Genomic DNA, 17,614 nt, shown 5'->3' on the forward strand with positions numbered 1-17,614 from the left:
ATTACTGCTTCACGGCAGAAATAGGCAAGGTGGTGGTACACACCCGTGCGGACTCACAAGAGGTCCTACCATCAGTAATTACGCAAATTATAATTTAGTTAAATGTAGTTCGTTAAAAAGTATTTCATCCTTATTCATTTAGTATGCTATTTTAATAGTTTATGGCGCTGTTTTTAAAACCGTTCCACTTACTACTGTGTCTCCTTTCTTCTTCTGGTTCTGGAGGGTAGAGGTAAGGAGAACCGTCTCTGTGTGTGAAAAAGTGTCCGTTAAAATCTGCTTAATAGGGTGGCGCTACAGTAGCAACCGGGCAAATTTTAAAAAAGGCGCTGAAAGTTATGAGAATAAGATAGAGTAATAAAAAAGGACGAAAGGACTGTAAGCACTACAAAATCACAAAAAGTATTTTATTTAAAGCTGATAAGAAAATGCAATCGATGTCTCCACGTTTTACCACAGCAATACTTTTAGGTTATATTGACGAAATTAGTTTGGACTACGTAAGCATGTGAGGTCTTGTATATTACGCTGTCACTAACTACTTTAGTCATTAAATATATTAAATTTTCTAACTCACCATACTTCAATCAGTTAACAACTGCTCAATTCATATAATACCCTGTGCCTATCCTAGCGCCATTCTGGAGGATTTTTGTATTGCTATTTAGTCCTGAAAATGGGACACTTTTTCAAGCTTCTCCAAAATGAGACGGTTCTCCTTACCTCTACTCTCCATACTTTCAGCGGACACTTTTTAATTCAGTGAGCTGGTTCTACCCTCCAGAAAAAAATAAAACCACAAAAGACGACTTCTAACATCAAGGTTTATTTCAATAAATACAGATTAAAAAACAAGCTACATTCACATAGAGTAGACGATAGTAAAAAATCATGTACACATTATAATAAAACAAGGTAACCCTTTCGGGGTTGCCGTAAATATTCACGACATTTGATTTATTCTATGATGCAACAATTTGACGTTTAAAATATAAATAATAAAATTACCGCTCATTTGATGTGTGCTCAATTTCTATAGCTTCATCAAGAGTAAAATTCAAAATCCAACAATAAAATACAAGATTACAAATGTGGGTTATTAATTAAGCTATATTCTTTACAGTGATTGTGATTATAGCAAGCACTCATGTACACCATTTCAATTCAACCTAAAAAGTTCTAATTATTTTCAATTAAAGGCAATTAAAAAATTATCACTGGGTTCCGTAGGTCATAACAACATTATTATCTATGTCAATACCATGTAGTTATAATGCTTTGGCCGAGCACAAAGTCTTGCGGATCCTTGCTAGGGCACAATAGCTTAAATAGTTAGCAGACCACTAGAAAAAATTCAGTCCTTAAGCCAGTACACATTTATATATCGAGGGGTGTAATGCTATTTGGTTTAGGCGGCATTTCGCTTAACACGCGACATTTACGGCCGTCTGGTGTAGTGGTAAGTGACATGGTCACCACACAAGGGGGTCGCGGGTTCGAATCCCGCCAAGGCAAGATATTTGTATGATAAATATAAAATAACTTTTCCAGTGTTACGGATGTATATTAAATATATATGTATGAGTATAATAAAAATCTTACATTTATTTCCGTTATCTGGTACCTGTAACTCAAGTTCTTTACGAACTTATCACGGGACCAGTTTTATTTATCATTGTAATTAAAGGTGCGTTTTATTTTGGTATTAGCATCAACGATTCGATATTTTTAATTGAACTTCAATTATGCTTACTACATACGAATAGCTGAAAAAGATTTTTCGTAGTGATATTTTTTCCAAATTTTAAACTTAAAATGGCTCTCCTGTAAAATTTCAAAAATGTCGCTTATATCAAATTGTCTTTCACCCCTCGATGTATTTTTAAACAATCATCAAACTGATTGCGAACACGAAATTCGTAACAATTACCATTATTGTCATTCTATATAATAAAAAAAAAAATCTAATCTAATAAATTAATTAAACGTTAAAAAACTACATGTTTTTGGTATATTTATAATACTTAAAATGAGGTCAAAAAAATTGTTTAGAAATAACCATTTGTTTTTTTTGTTTCTTTGTTAACACTAAGCCTACCAAGGTTTCTCGTACATAAATCCCTACCGCGCCCCCCACAAATTGCCTGGTAATTAGCAAAATTATCGGATTTTTATTATTAAATGCTACGCAATAATTTTTTTTTTTTCATGGAAATGAGAAAGTAACTGGTAGTAAAGAGTGATGAAAATATTACATGGTCTATCTATATATCTCTTTTAATAACAATTATGGAATTATTATTTACATTCTAAGAATTGTCGTAGTATTTTGATAACCGTTCTAAAGAACATCTAATTTTACAAAAATTTGAGAGCGGTCAATATAACCGGTACCAACACAGCCCACTGAGCTTCTCGCTCGATCTTCTCAGTGGGTCGCGTTTTCGATCCGGTGGTAGATTCTGGAAGCACTGCTCTTGCTAGGGCCAGTGTTAGCAACGTCGTAAGGTTTGAGCCCCGTGCCGTGAGCTCACCTACTCGCACAGTGAATCTAGAATAGCCCCTCAAGGTTACTAGAATAGGTAGAAGAAAAAGTACCAATAGTAGGTTTAGTGTTAAATATCTAATTTAAGAAGACTTCAGATTTTTTATGCGATGCGACTCTACTGTTGTTGAAATCCCGAAAACGGGTAAATACCGACTGAAATACGCATTTAACACGTTTTCAAAAATGACTTCCAATGTTTGAACGAATAATAAACACGATGTCATTAACAAAAATCAAACCAGCGTGCTTAGTGCGAGTTCTTTAACGTTCTCGATAGCGTAAAAGTTAACTCAAATTTGTATGGAGTTGGAATAGCGCCCCTAGCGATCGAGAGGTTAAAAAACTCGCACTAAACACACAGAAAAGTTTTGTGTGATTTCACGGACCGGTGGTAGGGGACACCGCCGCTCGACCTTTCAACCCGACGTGACATCGTAACGTCAGAAATATTTTTTTTTTTTTGTAATTAAGAAATAAATTTTCAAAAATGTCAATTCTAAATTTGACTTACGCCTTCATTTCACTCGTTTGACATTTCGTGACACTGACAGAGCTACTGATTGACATTTCACAGATTCTTTTACGAAATTTGAACAAACTTTCCCTTCTTCTTGTTATTATGAATTACTGATATGTTTTCATACATCTTTTCGAAATACTTCATTAAGATGGGTCGAAGAAAAACAAAGATGTTTCAAAACCGACATCAAATATGCACATAGGAGAAACAAGTCCGAATCTCTAAGTCGCGTAGCGTCAATAGGGTTGCCACCCGTACTTCATAATAAAGTATTGTACGTTATTTCAGGTAATTGTACTGTATATTTTATGAGAACAATAAAGTACATGAAAATACTTTCTTTTGGAGGATTTGTCTTTTTTAGGATTTTGATAAGTTTAGTCATATGTATTGTTAACGTTAAGCAAAATACATTGATTGTTCAATCGATGTCGCCACTAGCCAACGCCACATCAAGCACTCGTTTTTTTAAAAAATATTTCCTAAGGCAACTTAACCTCAAATGTCAACAATGTCACTGTCATTAATTGTCACAATTTTTTGTTTATTTTGTTCAATTGTAAAAAATATGTATCTAAACATAATAATAATAAGTTGTACTTTATTTTAATACTGTTTACTTTTTTTCTACGCATAATAACTAATGTACTGTATCTGCAACAACAAAAAATGGTGGCAACCAACTCTTGCAAATCGTATACATAATAGAAAGAACCGTAACTCCTACTTACCTACCTTTTGCCCCTACGACTCGCAATAAGCGAATAAAATGAGCCTCTATCAAGCAAATAGTATGTTAAATTTAAAAACAAACAATATATAACAATAAATTTCAGGTCAATTATTACCATTTAGAATTGAATGTGATACAAAATCTTGTAGGTTTTGCTGCGTAAAAAAGTTGCTAGTTTTTAAACCACTGATTACTGTACTGTGAAGTGCGATACGGATTTTTTAATGTGTCCTAATCTTTCAATTATAATTTCAGTTTGCCATGTCCATAATTTAGTGTTTGTTTTTCTTCTCTTATTGTATGTATTTGCCTTTGAAGCCTTTTGAAGATTGTTAGCTCAAACATAAAAGTTTTATATTTTGTTAAATTACCCTTTTCTGTCCACGCTAATTTATATGTGCTACGATTTCATATTTTGTAAAATGAAAAAAAGAAAAACGTAACAAAGTGCTTTACGAACTACAATAAATTAATGATGTTGCTTTTTTATTAAAAAAATATGTGGAATCGCGAACGAATAAACACATACATTAGGGAGTCGAACTAACAATCAATTTCAAACTTAGGAATATTACTTCCAAAAAGTTTTTTTGAATTTTTTGCTAGAATTTCATAAACAAGTCACATACGGTTTTCTACTACGGAAAATATCAGTGGTATTTCGTTTATATTGTCTCCTGTTGATACCGGTCAGGATATCAGAGTGAAATCACAAAATTATTGTCATCATATCGTTTCAGACATTTCAAGTAGACTGTATAAAGTATTTGATGTATCATAAATAATGTATTGACAATAATAAACATGCAAACAAACCTGTATAAGTAGTATTAATTGTATCTATGAAAACAGACAACCAATATATTATAATAAAAAAATGCAATAGCAAATGCATTATTATAGGGCAATTTTATGTAAAACTATATTAAAAAATCCAAAAATAAAAACTCACAGTTCCAAAGAATCACACCTTGAAATGTTGAATGCAATTACATATTTAATTTGTATATTATGTACCTTAATTGCTACTTCTAAGAACGCACCTTGTAATCTCATTCAGCCTCAAACCCTCAACGATTTCAGTCTCAAACCTCAGAGGTACGTTACCAATCCTAATTCAATCAAAATTGATATTAAACACCAAACATATGTGACGAATAAACTTTTTTTCATTAACACTATTTTTAACACACAAGTGTCTGAAGACACCTTCTATCTAATTTTTTTTTATATATTTGGTATATTAAGTTATATAATGAATATAGTTGATTTAATATCATCAAAATGATGTTACTCAAAATATTATAAAAATTTAAAAGATGAAGATTTTAGAACAAGGTTAATAAATACATATCCGGAATGAATTTAATGCAGAGTTTATAAATAAATATAGGGAATTGGTTTAAGATAGGGTTTATTATTTAATGGGGGCAATGGATCTAGAAAATCGTTTATAAATAAAATTATTAATAGGGTTAGTGATTGGATAAGTTATGTTTTTGGTATTAATTTCGTCCAGACGATACATTCTGCTCAGTCTGTTCCGGGTCCAGCATTTGTTCGGGTGAAGAGGCTGCGCAGTCAGAGCTGGTCTTATCTTTGCTCTTTTTCTCCACCTGTGTGACCGATGGAACACGAAGGTTAATTGAAGACATGAGTGGATGAAAGGGTTAAGTACAATTTTCTTTTTTATTGCCCTTGTAAGCAGACGAGCATACGACCCACCTGATGGTGATTGGTTACCGTCGCCCATGGACTTCAGCAATGCCATGGGCACAGACAAGCCGCTGCCTACCTATATTTTTAAGATTTTTGAGTTTTTACATTGAATGACGGTGTTGTGTGCCTATAAACCATATTAGACCTTAAAACTCTCGGTTTAAACTTTATTCTTAGAAATTGCATGCAATGAAGGAGTGTTTATGTTTCATTGAGATTGAAATCGGGATAATTCTAAAAAGGTTTCACTTCAAAAAGAAAAGGTTTGTCTATACTCACGGCCGGTTCGCCGAGGAGCGTGCTCGCGAGGTAGGCGGCCCTCAGCACGCCGCGCCAGTACAGCTTCTCGACGGGCCGGTTCACCGCCCAGCCGACGCACCGCACGCCCAGCCCGCGCCAATACTCCACCTCGCTCCTGCGACAGATAGGAACCACATCTCGTCTCAAAGCACAGTACACAGTTATTGCATGGGCGGACGAGCTCACAGCCCACCTGGTAATAAGTGGTTACTGGAGCCCATAGACATCTACAACGTAAATGCGCCATCCACCTTGAGATATAAGTTCATATCTTCTTCATTCTCATATAGCAGTAATGCGTTTCGGTTGAGGGGTGAGGCAGCCGTTGTAACTATACTTGAGACCTTAGAACTTATGTCTCAAGGTGGGTGACGCATTTACGTTGTAGATGTCTATGGGCTCCAGTATCCACTTAACACCAGGTGGGCTGTGAGCTCGTCCACCTGTCTAAGCAAAAATAAAAATAAAAAACCACTAACGGGCTGACAATGTCCTTGTGCAGGAGCACGGCGCTGACCCCGCACCAGCGGGCGAGCCGCCGCCACGCGACCCCGTGGAGCGCGTCGCACGCACGCATCGCGACCCGGTGCACGACGTTGTCAGGGAACCTGCGAACGTAAGCGTATAGGCCATAAGGTCGGGTTTTCATTGGGGCCAATTTTTTCTTTTTGCATTCATGGGTGGACAAACCCACAGCCAACCTGATGTTACGTGATAACCGGAGCCCAGCTACAACGTAAATGTCGCCACCCAGCTTGCGATATAAGAGCCCGTTCACACATGGTCTCCGTGTATACGGTACCCGTTTTAACGGATACGACAAAAAAATATGCTTTGCTCACACATAGGCACTGTACAACGTTCACCGTATCCGTCATTACTGGATAAGAAGTCGTCGTGGCCTAAAGGATAAGACGTCCGGTGCATTCGTATGTAGCGATGCACCGGTGTTCGAATCCCGCAGGCGGGTACCAATTTTTCTAATGAAATACGTACTCAACAAAAATGTTCACGATTGACTTCCACAGTGAAGGAATAACATCGTGTAATAAAAATGAAACCCGCAAAATTATAATTTGCGTAATTACTGGTGGTAGGACCTCTTGTGAGTCCGCACGGGTAGGTACCACCACCCCGCCGATTTCTGCCGTGAAGCAATAATGCGTTTCGGTTTGAAGGGTGGGTCAGCCGTTGTAACTATACTGAGATCTTAGAACTATATCTCAAGGTGTGTGGCGCATTTACGTGGGCTTCAGTAACCACTTAACACCAGGTGGGCTGTGAGCTCGTCCACCCATCTAAGCAATAAAAAAAAATCTGAATAAATCCATGTAGCGCATTCACAATGTTGCCTTGTTGTTAGTTTAATTTAGTTTTTTTACCGGCACCGCAATATCTTGCTCTTTCAAGCAAAGGGTTGCCGCATCAGACCAGAGCGAAGATGGATTTAGGGTTGCCGCATCAGACCAGAGCGAAGATGGATTTAGGGTTGCCGCATCAGGCCAGAGCGAAGATGGATTTAGGGTTGCCGCATCAGGCCAGAGCGAAGATGGGTTTAGGGTTGCCGCATCAGGCCAGAGCGAAGATGGGTTTAGGGTTGCCGCATCAGGCCAGAGCGAAGATGGGTTTAGGGTTGCCGCATCAGGCCAGAGCGAAGATGGATTTAGGGTTGCCGCATCAGGCCAGAGCGAAGATGGATTTAGGGTTGCCGCATCAGGCCAGAGCGAAGATGGATTTAGGGTTGCCGCATCAGGCCAGAGCGAAGATGGGTTTAGGGTTGCCGCATCAGGCCAGAGCGAAGATGGGTTTAGGGTTGCCGCATCAGGCCAGAGCGAAGATGGTTTCAGGGTTGCCGCATCAGACCAGAGCCGGCTCGGTAATATTATTGAGCGATATGTTATTTTTGTTTTGATTGCTTTTATAGATGGGCAGACTCATGGCCCACGTGGTTTTAAGTGGTCACCCGCCCTGAGTTCTAAGTGCTAGTTTTACAGTACAACGGCTACTCCAATTGTTATTGTTATTCTTGTAGACAGTCGGACATACGGTCCATCTGATGGTAAGTCTCAGCCGAAACGCATTACTTCTTCGCAGCAGAAATAGGCAGAGTGGCGTTTGAGCCACCTGTTAGAGCCCACAAGACGTCCAGTATTTAAACTTCCAATAGAGCTTTTCTAAATCGTCCTGTGATTAAAATAAAAGCTCACCTAGGATTCGTTGGCCCATTCTCGGCGTCATAATCCTGCGCGCTAAAGCAATACGGACGATAGCTTAAAGCTCCAATGATTTTCGGATCGGTTTTACGGATCTGCAAAACAATTTAGAGTATACTTAATAAAAAAAATCGTAATAAAAAAAAGGAATAATAAAATTTCGGAATTATATTTAACCGACTTCAAAAAAGTTATTATAGGGTAGTTTCTCAATTCTCATTGTTTTATTAACCCTTTGATTGTCACAGAGGTCACCGGTGCCCTATGTGACACAGTGTAGTGATTATGTTTGATTTCTAATTGTTATTTTATATTTTATTGCTTTTTTTTATTGCTTAGATGAGTGGACGAGGTCACAGCCCGCCTGGTGTTAAATGGTTACTGGAGCCCATAGACATCTACAACGTAAATAATGCCGCCACCCACCTTGAGATATAAGTTCTAAGGTCTCAGTAAAGCTACAACAGCTGCCCCGCCCTACAAACCGAAACTCATTACTGCTTCGCGGCAGAAATAGACAGGGCGGTGGTACCTACCCACGCGGCCTCAAAACTTACCAAGTACAGCGGGTAAGGGTTGAAGCAGGTCACGGCTGCGGACTCGTACAGAGCCGGTCGGGAGGCGAACGCGTCCAGGACACCGGATATCACCTGGAACAAGACATTATATCATTTAGCAAAAGAAAAAAAAAATTAGACCATACTTTCTCGACATGCAATAAAATGAGGGAGTCTTTGGTTAACCAAAAAGCTATTACGTCCGTGAACTTCTGACACCTCCTATCTGACTATACACAAATTTTACAGGAGGAACAATAAACTGGTTTATTTAGCCGCCAAATATAGTGAAGTGTGTATACTTATGTATTATAGCATAGCATAGCATAGTATTGGTATAGCATTTAGTATATAACATAGTTAATAGGTCTCCCTAATAAGGCGGACCACCCAGAAACATAGGCTTCTTCATAATTGTAAACTAGGATTAAGATGATTATTAAGCATGGAATACACACAGGAAGGCGTTTCCTTTAACACCTCCCAAAGTACAACATTACAATAGGCCTACCAAATTTAGGAGATATTTCTCCGAAAGAATATCGTCGATGCTATTGACTATTTCAATTAGGACTTTAATGCATTCGATTGGTTCTAAGCATCGTCAAAAGGTAATGTAAAAATATTTTTTGCTAAAATGTTAGTTAGGAGGTGTCAGAAGTTCACAGAAGTATTGTTGTTGAGTTAAAGTTAATAGACTTCAATATATTATTTTTATATCTATTCGCGGTAGATGAGCTCATGGGCTCAACCCGAGAGATTCACTAACACTGACCCTAACAAGAGCTTCGCAGAATCTACTACCGGACCAGAATCGTGACCGACTGAGAAGATCCGTCGAGAAACTCGGTAATGACGTCACTGTGCAAAACTTACAGTTGCATACACGTGACCACCATTAGACACGAGATTCAAGTCTCCTTTGGCAAAAAAAAAACGATGAGGTTTACAGAATTTGATACGTAATGAAAAGTTAGCGACCCTGGCTTTTGCGCCGAGGGTTGTGGGTTCAATTCCCGCGTCTAGCAAACATTGTGTGATGAACAGGTTTGTTCCACCTATATAGGTAGGTATATATGAGGCCATGAGTGCAAAAGTAGCCATTTTTTTTTTTTGGGTAGAGGGCCGAACCTCCTACTAGGTCCGCGCGCAAGAGGGGCGCGCGGGGTATGTTAGACTCAACAATCTGCATGGTGTTGTGAGCAGACCGCGGGCCCAAGGATTTTAGGGCCCACCCACTAAACGACTTCCCTGCACTCTTACACCCGACGTCCGATCCCCTCCGAGGTCAGAACCCGGATGAGGTAGGGGGGCTACCGCGGTCAACACTACAACTAGACGGCGCGGCTCACCCCAAGGACGCCCAGCCGACGGAGCCTTCGAGGCGAATCGAAGGCTCTGAAACGTCGGCCGTCTCGGTACGGCAGCCCGTCGGGCCGCCCAGACGGTGCCGCTGGTGTCCCGGAATACCCCGCTGGACCAGAACCAGCCGGCCGGGTCGGGACGCGATACACCGTCGACCGGTCGCTCTATTACTCCACGGCAGCGCGTTAGGGTGCTGGTAGCGCGCCGCGCGGCCTCTACCCCCTCAGGTCGCCCCTTGACCTTCACCGGGGGGAGGCCGCTACCTACAAGGGCCGGGACGTACGGGCGTATTCCCACCTCCGGCCCCCGGTGCAAAAGTGGCCTAACCCACTTTTTTTTTATATTCAAGCTTATATGATGTACCTAGTCAGGTCATAAATTCTGTCACACGTTTAATGTAAAATAATTGAAACAAGTTTATTCAATATGTAACCATTCATATACCAAAATGAACTTAACAAAACATAGATTCTTATGACACTAAAGTTTATGCAAAATGACCTCCGTGATTTTGAATACAGGCCTTCAATCTGCGCGGCCAGTCGTCTATCGCAGCACGAACGAGGTCCATGTCAATATCGGCGGCTGCCTTAATCAAGGATGTCTTGAGTGACCCCAAATTGGGATGAGGCTTTGAGCACGCCTTTTCCTCCAAGTGTTGCCATATCTTGTAATCTAACGGATTCAAATCTGAACTGGAGGAGGGCCAGTCTTCGTGCCGGATGAAGTCGATTTCACGCGCCACCAGCCAGTCTTGTGTGCTCTTCGCTCTATGAGCTGGCGCCGAATCTAGTTGGAATACCCAGTGCCTGTTATTGAACATGGTATGAGAAACAGGTTCCACAAGGTTCGTCAGGACTGTATTTTGATACACAACTGCATTCGTTTTTACACCTTTCTCACAAAAATGTACCTCTGTTAAGCCCTAATAAGAAACTCCCAACCATACCATGAGCGAGGATGGAAAATGACCTCGTTGGACACGCGGAATACGGTTGCTCGCTTCTTCACTACTGTGTGCGTACACCTTATCATTTTGTTTGTTGTAGCTCTCTTCTACGGTAAAAATATTTTTATCCGAAAAAAGAATTTCCCGATGTTTTTTTCCCGCGTACCGCTTCAACAAAGCGCGGCATCTCTTCAGTCTCAGGTCCATTATACGAGCATTCAAACGATGTTCTGTTTTTCTTCGATATGCCCGAAGCCCTAAGTCTTCATTTAACACCCTTTTCACCGTGGTTCTGCTTAACCCCATCTGAAGGGCCAACAGTTTCTGCTTACGTTTGGGATTTCTTTGAATTCGCGCCTTCACAGCTTTTATCACTGCTGGAGTCCTAACAGACCGAGGGCGACCACTTCTTGACCTGTCATCTACACTAGAGTCTTCATTGTATCGTTTGATGGTACGATAAACGAATCTTTTGGTTATATTCAAATTTTTCAGTATGTTTAAAATTTGAATTGGCGCGTAACCGCAACGATGCAACGCAATAACTGCAACACGGTCTTCTTTAAGCGTCCACTCCATATTTAAAAATGAGTAAAATTCTAAAAGTATACATTTTTATTTTCATGAACAATTCTAAATTCGAATTCAATAAACTTTTTTGTGGCCAGCATTCTAAAAGAAAAGTTTTTACTGTGTGACAATACTTATGACCTGAATAGTTATATTCGAATTTATTTAAAATATAATAAATTTTGATGCGAAACCGGCCTATCCATAGTTTCACCCATAGATAACAGATAGTTTTGTAAACATTATTTTTGCACGTATTGTGTTTTTGCTTACTCAAATTCAAATTCATGAAGATTCAAACCTAATTGCCTCCATACTAACTATGGTAAGCTTAGGGCACTTTGGCGCTGACGGCCTCATATTTAAACGCATATAAGTATGTATACTGGTTTTTTACTGGTGGTAGGACCTCTTGTGAGTCCGCACGGGTAGGTACCACCGCCCCGCCTATTTCTGCCGTGAAGCAGTAATGCGTTTCGGTTTGAATGGTAGGGCAGCCGTTGTGACTATACTGAGACCTTAGAACTATATCTCAAGGTGTGTGGCGCATTTACGTTGTAGATGTCTATGGGCTCCAGTAACCACTAAACACCAGGTGGGCTGTGAGCTCGTCCACACATCTAAGCAATAAAAAAAGAGTATGTCTCTGTCAGTCTCTGTATGTATGTCAGTCTCTGATACATAGCACAGGGAATCCTAATTTGAGGCCGGATGACCGTGCGTGATTTATTCCCAGTTATTTATTTAACATAAACGAAGCTTCATATATGCCAATACCGACCTTATGAAGCGAATCTCAAAGTCTACATTGATTTTTTTTTTTATAGCTTAGATATGTGGACGAGCTCACAGCCCACCTGGTGTTAAGTGGTTACTGGAGCCCATAGACATCTACAACGTAAATGCGCCACACACCTTGAGATATAGTTCTAAGGTCTCAGTATAGTCACAACGGCTGCCCCACCCTTCCAACCGAAACGCATTACTGCTTCACGGCAGAAATAAGCAGGGCGGTGGTGCCTACCCGTGCGGACTCACAAGAGGTCCTACCACCAGTAATTACGCAAATTATCATTTTGCGGGTTTGATTTTTATTACACGATGTTATTCCTTCACCGTGGAAGTCAATCGTGAACATTTGTTGAGTACGTATTTCATTAGAAAAATTGGTACCCGCCTGCGGGATTCGAACACCGGCTAGATACCAATACACCGGACGTCTTATCCTTTTGGCCACGACGACTTCAAAATTATGCTCGCTTATCAATAGATCTTTTCCGATTTCCTCAATCCTTACCTTCATTGTAGATCGAGGACACACAAGCTATCTGTCGTTTATGTCAACACCACAATACGAATCCCCCGGAAGATGGAGGAGGCATTTGAATTATTCACTTACCTCTTGATCTACGCCTTTGACGTCGATAATCATTTTAAATTTATTCTCGAGCAAATAGTCCAGTGCATCCTCGAAGAGACACAGGCGTACATCTTTGAAGTGCTCCCTGAAAAAAAATTCGACTTTGGATGAAGTTTGGGAAGGGAAACTTCTGTAGGCGCTTTGAGAGTAACATTTAACTCGCGACAGATTCGTTACGGCTAGAGAGAAAAGATACAATTTAGGACGAGCGAGAGTGAGAGAATAGGCACGAGCGTCTCGCGAACTACACGACCGTCGACAGAGAGAAAGGGCAAAGCAGCTAGATCGTTTCTCTTATACACAACATTCTCAATTACAAGAGAAATTTGATTTAAGGATGAAAAATTAAGAATACACACCGCAAAAGAAGTTTCACTTCTTTCACGCGCGCCATATGTTTTTTTAATATCAATCAATACTCTGCTTTTCGGTTTAAAACGCAAAGGCAGAGCTTTAGAGTTGTGACCGAGTTAGAGGAGGCTGGTATATGACCTAATAGTCTGCTTCTCTTATTACACGCGGCCCAATCTTTCTTAAGCCCGATAACAACACATCTGATCTGATAGATTCGGTGAAGGTTTTCGTCACGCGCTTCTGATTGCTGTAGACGGAAATGTGAGAAGTTCCTTGTGCCAATTACAACCAGGGTGCTTAGTGCGAATTTTTTAAAGTTCTAAGGTCTCAAGTATAGTTACAACGGCTGCTCTACCATTCAAACCGAAACGCATTACTGCTTCACGGCAGTAATAGGCAGGGTAGTGGTACCTACCCGCGCGGACTCACAAGAGGTCCTACCACCAGTAAAAAGCCGAGCTCATGGCCCACCTGCTATCAAGCGTTTCCTGGAGCCCTCAGACATCAACAACTAGAGTTCCAAGTCGCAGCTCCACGACGAGGTCAAAAGACCCCTCCAACCACTACCAATATAAGATACATCTTCAGACCTGTTCGGATGATTGGCGGCCACGTTGTAATCCTTTATGGCGTCCCAGTCGACGCACTGCACGTCGTTGATCGTGGTTCCAGTCAAACGCTGCAGACCCTCGTCGTGCAGCAGCACCAGCTGTCCGTCTCGCAACGAACGCACGTCCATCTCGACGAACTTGCAGTTTTGTTCAACGCACTACAAATAGGCAAGGTTTCTTTGGTTCCCCTAACTCAGCCTTTCCCAAAGTGGGCAATTACGCCCCCTCGTGGGCGCTGCAGGCCTTAAGGGGGGCGGTAAGAGACCCAGAAAGAAATGGGGGCGTTGTGCAGAGGCTTGGGGGACGATTGGTAATTTCAGCTAGAGGGACCCTTAGACACCGACTGAGCTCTCGCTATAGTGGTTTTTTAAGTAGATGAAAAAATGGGGGGGGGCACTAAAAAATAATTTATTCTCAAAGTGAGCATTATACTGGTGGTAGGACCTCTTGTGAGTCCGCACGGGTAGGTACCACCGCCCCGCTTATTTCTGCCGTGAAGCAATAATGCGTTTCGGTTTGAAGGGTGGGGCAGCCGTTGTAACTATACTGAGATCTTAGAACTTATATCTCAGGGTGTGTGGCGCATTTACGCTGTAGATGTCTATGGGCTCCAGTAACCACTTAACACCAGGTGGGCTGTGAGCTCGTCCACACATCTAAGCAATAAAATAAAATAAAAAAGAGCAGTAGACAAAATAAGTTTGGGAGCCCCTGAGCTAACTGATCGGAGAGGGGGGCGGGGGGTCGGGGGATCAGCAACTAGCAATGTAGTGTGAGTTCCAAAACGGTGTAAATGAAATACATCAATAAGGATGCTGATTGTACTTTTTTGTTCCCTACCTATTCCCAATCTATAGGTAACCTAAGGGGCTATTCCAGCTACGCGCGCGGACGGGTAGGTGAGCACTCAACTTGGGAGAATTTGCTAACACTAGCTCCAGCAAGAGCAGTGTTTCACTCAATCAATCAACCGCCGGAATCGCGACCCACTGAGAAGATCCTCCGAGAAACTCAGTGAGCTATGTCATGGGTTAGTTCGTTCGTCAAACTCTAGGAAGTTATGATCGACGACGGTAAGCAGTGCTTGAAGAAGCTGTACTTTGTATATACACAAGAGTATACACAATAGTACAAATAAGAGTGTCAACCAAGAGCGGTGTAGATTCCTGAGGCAAGTGCAGTCCATTGCGAGTAAAATAAAAAATAATAAGTTTTTATATTCACTCACACACTGTATACATACACATACACACATAACGTACAGCATTATACCTATTATAATACCATAGTATTATTATATAGTTTATTAATATTAATATAATAAAAGTAATATATCACACCTTTATAATTGAAGTGGCTTGACTAAAAATTTTAAGAAAATGATTTTTATACTTTGAACGACTTATAGTCATGTCCTCAGTATAAAAACATTAATTATTCTTTTATTCCCGAAAAGGTCAAACGTACTCTTTTCGTCTCTTTTAAATCAAGTTCATACATTAAAGTATTAAAATCAAAAAACTTAAATTCTTCAATAACATTTTTAGCATTTACGAAAAGAATTTCGGATTAAAGCATAACAATTCTAAAGGTGCAATATCTTTATATATATAATTATGCTGTATCTAGGTTATTTATCTATACCGCAACTAAACAGCTGGATCGACTTTAATGAATTTTTGTGTATCCATTCATTTATTCTCTTTGTGTATGCAGGACAACATCTGTCGGGTTTGCTAGTATAAGTATAAAAGAATACTTTAGTTTTAAGTTTAAATGTTATCTTTCATTTCTTCTCTATATTGTCATTTGGTATACCTAAGTGTATTATTTTGTATGGAATTTTGTATTATGTAGTATTTTGTATGGAATCTTAAACCATATGGAATAATTTCAAACCATTATTTGTGAATGTTTGTGAACTGTTAGGTGAATTTTTTCTTCTGATATGTCCAAACAGTTCTTTATATCAAGCTGTGAACGATACAAAATGCATGATAGGATGCGTTGGTAATAAAAAATTTTATCCTGCTACACTTTTTATTCTTTATTTTTCTCTATACCGGTAGCCTATATCTTTGTAATTAAAGGCCTGTTTTGTTTGGTATTAGTATCAACAATGTAATATTTTTAATTGAACATCAATTACTTCACTTCACATCATGAAATATAACTTAATATTTTAGTGAGATGCTTTACGAGGACTTGCAGATCGTCTGATAATAATCAGTTACTGTTAGTATCTTAAGTAATGAAAAAAAAATTTTTTTTTCAACCTTATGTTACCTATTTCTTTTCATAGAAACTATAGAAAATTAACTATATAACCTCTTTGACAATAGTACTGGCTATAAAAAAAAAACATACATATTTAAATGCTTCGATTGTGTTCTCCGGCGCGTCAAGTGCAGCTCCTCGGTGAGCGATGCAATGCACCACTTCCTCAGAATTTTTAACCTCATCCTTACTCCAGGGATCGTGTCCAAAAATTTTCTGTACCCTCTCTTTATCAGGACGTTCCAGGGCGGTGATGTAATACATCGCAGCAAAAGCCAAGCCGACATCCAGACCAAAGGGCAAAACTAAATGTACATAAATAATTAAAAGGTTTATAAACGAAAATAAATAGTACATGTTGTTCCAAAACATTTGGCACATCGTGTACAATTTCGAAAACATTTTGAGATTCGTTCGTTCGTCGCTTTTTGAGATCGTTTCGTTGTTAATGTACTATGAGTTCACATATTACTCCAGTTTATTCGAAAATCAATAAATTGGTAGTTGCGGACTAGGGTGGAGCATTTTGACAATTTGCGTTTTGTTAGTGCAAGAGTGCAACAACGTTCAAGGCTTCAAGGGATTATCAAAATGAAAATCAAAAACAACAACTAAACGTTCGCACCGTCACGCGTTTTTCATGATTTCATTAAAATTTCGCTGTTTTGTTGTTTATTTTCTAATAATATACTAAATTTATGTACTAATTACTAATACACAAAATTTTTCATAGCGATCAAAATTTTTCAATGGGCATCAGAGTCTAGACCGATTTTAATAAGTCCAAATCTTTTACTTTAACTGTGGCAATTTCAGTATTTAACAATTTCATTACTTTTAATTCGAAACCAATACAATATCATTGTCATCATTTAGCTTCTAAAAAATTAAATCACTATAGGTAAATAGAGAATAAAATAGTCTATGATTACCAGTTAATATTTCATGAAAAAAAAATACATGTTTAATAAACAATTTTGAGTTTTTGTTACGTTGTTAAATACTTTGAAAATTCGTCTCTCTCTCTAATAACAATTGAACCGACTGTAAGAAATCTGTATAATCTAACATCTACTTATTAATTTTAGAATGACAATAGCTTGGGTAATTTATTAGATTCGATACTTAAGTCCTCAATCACAAATCAACTAAAACGCACGGTTTTCATTCTTTATTCATCGAACATGCATCTTAGGATTGAATGAAAATTATTAAACAACCAAATCTGTAGTTGTTTGATAAAAAATGGTGCGCATGCAACTTGATGTTTGTGAAAGGAGTGAAGCTTCTTTTGCGGTATTTAATATTGTGGTTTTCTTCATTTTTATCCCTAAATCAAATTTTTCTTGTATTAGGGAATGCTGTTTATAATAGTAACGATTTCTTCTTATATAAATTTTAAATTATATGTAGAAAAATATGTATTTTTTTTTCACATCCTTCATTAAAATTAATACATGAGATATGTTACTAATATC

The 17,614-nt window shown here is 39.1% G+C and overlaps 1 protein-coding gene across 1 annotated transcript; it reads right to left on the minus strand.

Moving 5' to 3' along the window:
* Positions 1-804: 804 nt before the first annotated feature.
* On the minus strand, positions 805-16,778 carry LOC114241698 (glycerophosphodiester phosphodiesterase 1). Its single transcript, XM_028172617.2, has 8 exons — positions 16,227-16,778; positions 13,839-14,017; positions 12,874-12,979; positions 8,591-8,683; positions 8,028-8,128; positions 6,300-6,428; positions 5,800-5,935; positions 805-5,417 (listed from the first exon to the last, which is right to left on the minus strand). Exons 1-8 carry the CDS (start codon positions 16,536-16,538, stop codon positions 5,307-5,309), a joined length of 1,167 nt encoding a protein of 388 aa, XP_028028418.2. The 5' UTR covers positions 16,539-16,778; the 3' UTR covers positions 805-5,306.
* Positions 16,779-17,614: the final 836 nt, after the last annotated feature.

Source organism: Bombyx mandarina, chromosome 24, assembly GCF_030267445.1.
Source record: "Bombyx mandarina strain Sakado chromosome 24, ASM3026744v2".
NCBI lineage: Eukaryota > Metazoa > Arthropoda > Insecta > Lepidoptera > Bombycidae > Bombyx > Bombyx mandarina.

Excerpts from the sequence above, each read along its gene's own strand:
- LOC114241698 (XM_028172617.2), bottom strand. The coding sequence starts at position 16,538 with ATGTTTTCGAAATTGTACACGATGTGCCAAATGTTTTGGAACAACATG. Across the intron at positions 8,129-8,590 it reads ACCCTTACCCGCTGTACTTG|ATCCGTAAAACCGATCCGAA; the intron begins GTAAGTTTTGAG and ends ATTGTTTTGCAG. Across the intron at positions 5,418-5,799 it reads CGCTCCTCGGCGAACCGGCC|GTGGAGAAAAAGAGCAAAGA; the intron begins GTGAGTATAGAC and ends TCGGTCACACAG.